Below are 3929 nucleotides of genomic sequence, written 5' to 3'. Positions count from 1 at the left end.
CCCGTGCACTGAATTGTTTTATTTATATAATTCATACACATTTTCAATTTCAACTTTGGTGTCACTTACATTAGCTTACAGCAATAATAGGACAGACTCAACAGCACTTGAAAAAAGTGAAGTATGTACATTTTAATGAAAAGATCGTCATGACACTTACAAGTTTGATGCATTTTGTAGCTGAGCATTTGAACCTCGTTTGTAATATCAAAGGTTAATGCAAACCTAATAATTTGTACAAAGTTGGTCCAGTATATAAAAAAATGTATTCTATTTTCTATTTCTATACAAATACTCAGTAAAGTTGCCGAAGCAATATCACGCTGAGAAATAACATGGCACTGGATGAAAAACAAATACTACACTACAAAACTACAATCTTAAATTACCTTACTCTACACCCTTAGATCTACAAGTGCATTTTTGAAACCATTGATATTTTGAATATTGAGTATTGAAGTTGGCAATGAATTCCAGTCTAGAATGGTGCGTGGGTAAAACTGAATTTGTAAGCATTGCTTTTCTTTGGGTCCCATGACTCTGAACTTGGCCGGATGATATTGGCGGGTTTGGGATGCTGTCTGATTCTGAACATAATCCGGTATGGGAATGGCAATGAGACCTTGTTTGATTTTAAACATAACGGTTAATCGTGATTCCAGTCTTCTTTGTTCAAGTGTGGGCCATTCAAGTTGGTGCAGTATGTTTGTCATTGTACTTGGTGATTTTTTGTAATTTCTGGTAACAAACCTTGCGGCTCTACGTTGGACCATCTCGATTTTATGAGTATCCGATGCTGTATGGGGGTCCCAAACGGAGCACGCGTATTCAAGCAAGGGTCTGACCAGAGCAAAATACATCTGTTGTTTTACCGCTACTGGACATCTCCATAGATTTCTGCGGAGGAACCACAATGCTCGGTTTGCTTTTGCTGTGATATTATTTATGTGGTGAGACCATTTCATATTGTATGACAATTCAACTCCAAGATACGGATGGTGTGAAACGGATTCCAGTTGATCAGATGCCATCTTGTAGGTATGCATAATCGGATATTTCTTGGTAGTGACTCTTAAAGTTTTACATTTCTTTGTGTTGAAAGACATTTGCCACATGTTTGCCCACTCCACCAAGGTATTTAGATCAGACTGAAGAGTCTCGGTATATTTCTGCTTCTGTGTGCCAACTTAAAAACTTTTTTTTTAAATCAACCGCTTTTTTCGTGTGCCTCACGCAAATCACATAATCGTTAAATTTGTAATCTGAGGTTTTGTCATTGGGTATTTTTAACTTCATGTGAGTATTACTTCAGATGTTAAATTTATATGTTTTTTAATGTCCAGCGACGTTTATGAAATAATATAGTGTTTCGTTTAAAATATGAGTGTTTCCTTTGGCATTATTTTTGTCGGGTTTTACGCTCGTGATGAGTGCGTGAAAAGTTTAATGAAATACATCATCCTAACTTATGTTATTATAATGCTATATATTCTACTTATTATTCAGTTACAACAACAACAATCTTATATATACATATGCAAACACGTCATATATCGGTTAAAGTCGAATTAGTTAATCAATAAACCTCACTAAAATGAGCTATTTGAAATTTGAACAAATATCCGTTCCCCACAAACAGTCGTTTTTGATACTATAGCTCTTAAGGAAAAGTATGCTACACTGTAAAATAAAATATGCTACAATTTAGAGGAAATTCCATTACACTGACTACGCAATTTTAAAGAGATTCCATATTAATACCTGTGTTCCCTACCATTATGGGTTTTTTTTGGTAACACTACCCACATGTAATTTACACGGAATAAGGTTAGATAAGGTTTTAGAGCAGTCATCCATTATTTGAAATACCTTTTTGTTTGAAAATACTGTGGTAATGTGAGCATTGAGAAGCCCGGTTTTATTCTTTGTTTGTTGCCACCAGAGTACCAATAACACTAATAGCCACATCCGAATGAAACATGGCCATTTTTTTCTCAGAAACTAGTTTCAACTTCATAAAAACGTCGAGGTATTTACTATGGAAATCGATGTGGTCCCCGCATTGCATTTTTTTAAAATCTGTTCAGTGTTTGCTTTGGTTTCATTTATTATTGTATGGGGATATCACTTAATGATTTTGTTTGAAAGCTGGTGATAAAAGTATACGAAATTAAATGTCGAACAGTTGCTGTTTTACCGGTACAGATTGTCTCAATAAGAAAGTCAATATTAAAGTCATGGCCTGAATATTCTTAATTGTATTAGCTTTGCGTTCGTATGACAAAGGATTTGTTTTCGATATAAATGGTAATAAAGTTGTTGAAAATACCAGTTACAGTTTAGAAGAAAGGGCACCATGATTGCAAAAGAGTACTACATCTCCAAAGAAAATCTTACAAAAACACGTTACACATCTACCGGTTCATTGTCTTGATTTGGTTGCGTATCACTTACATTGTTCGGATTATCACACTCAGTGACCATCGCATCCCCATTATCAGCAGCATTGTACATTCTCATTATCACCGTATTTCTACTACTACGAGATTCAGTAATGTTTCGAGTCTCTTCTTCTCTTCCAAAGCATTTCAAAAGTATTTTACGATGTGACGAACTAAGAATAAACACCAGGCACGGATTAAGACTTGAGTTTGCTAAAGACATATAATAATGAAAGTGGCGAAATTTCTTAAATGGTTCACTACTCTGTAAATCTTCATTTGACATAAAACTGTACATCAGGTTATAAATATGGCTAGGGAACCAGAATATACCGAAGAATATGGATAACGTAATCGACAAGTAAGCAAGTCGCTTCCGCGCTTCAATTTGTTTTTCAAAAGTTGCGCTATTGACCTTGAAACTTTTTGTACTTTTAATGAGTGTCTTTGCCATGATGCTGTAATGAACTGCTATTATTATCGCCGGGATTATGTACAAAATAAAAACGCGAAATGTTTCGTAAATCTGACTCGCCCGGCTTCCGTGCTCCACATACATACAAAGCACCTCCATGTCAACGTAGTGAAATTGTTTCGATAAAATCGGAGCTGCGAATAGGATACCAAATACCCATGTGAGAACAGCCCAAAATACCGTTTTCTTCAATTGGTTCGACTTGCGAGAGTGTATCCCATGAACGATCGCGGAGAAACGATCTCGACTTAACGCAACCAGAGAGTATACACACGTTGCCTGACAAACATACGGAATGAAGTATCGAAGCGCACACGGCATATCTCCAATAAGCCAACATGGGTGTATTTCATGTTCAATTCTTATAGGACCTGTTACCAATATAAACACCAAGTCCGCCGCTGCGAGGTTACATATTAGAATATTTGGTGCATTACGTAATTGTTTATCCTTAAGTATCACAACTAAGAGCAGAGTATTACCAATGATGCCAAATAAGACGAATATGGCAAAGATAGTCATTCGCGCCACGTAATGTGTTCGGACAACGCAAACCGATTGCATAAAGTCTATTAAAGATAAGTTAGATGGTGAATATGCAACAGATCCTTGAGATATCTCCATTTCTGTCGGTTGATGTGTCATACGCGTTATTAAACGACTTAAAATGTTGGTTCCACAATTATGTTGAGTATGTATCACACTATATCTTCCGATGAATTGTGAACGATATATTATGAGCTCCACTGGTTAATTACTTTTTTATACACATTACCAAAGCCAAATGCATGTTGTGTTTTGTTTAAAGTAAATCGTGCGGCAACAACTTAGTGGTTTAATAATAATAACGATAATGTTCAATGATGAGAAAAGGTTAGTAGAAAAGTGTCCTTCATAGAAAAATGTTTATAGAGGTCCATTCACACGATCATGCGAAATACACAAATGCCAATCGTTATCATCAAGTATGTAAGCTCTGTCTTACGCAGCGTTTGTCATGGTGCTAGTCTGAA

The 3929-nt window shown here is 35.9% G+C and overlaps 1 protein-coding gene across 1 annotated transcript; it reads right to left on the bottom strand.

Annotated features, from left to right (window-relative positions):
* Positions 1-533: 533 nt before the first annotated feature.
* LOC140163005 (bombesin receptor subtype-3-like) lies at positions 534-3929 on the bottom strand. Its single transcript, XM_072186343.1, has one exon. It carries the CDS (start codon positions 3559-3561, stop codon positions 2407-2409), a length of 1155 nt encoding a protein of 384 aa, XP_072042444.1. The 5' UTR covers positions 3562-3929; the 3' UTR covers positions 534-2406.

Source organism: Amphiura filiformis, chromosome 10 (genome assembly GCF_039555335.1).
Source record: "Amphiura filiformis chromosome 10, Afil_fr2py, whole genome shotgun sequence".
NCBI classification, from domain to species: domain Eukaryota; kingdom Metazoa; phylum Echinodermata; class Ophiuroidea; order Amphilepidida; family Amphiuridae; genus Amphiura; species Amphiura filiformis.
This window is presented reverse-complemented; position numbering and strand designations above follow the sequence as displayed.

Excerpts from the sequence above, each read along its gene's own strand:
- LOC140163005 (XM_072186343.1), bottom strand. The coding sequence starts at position 3,561 with ATGACACATCAACCGACAGAAATGGAGATATCTCAAGGATCTGTTGCA.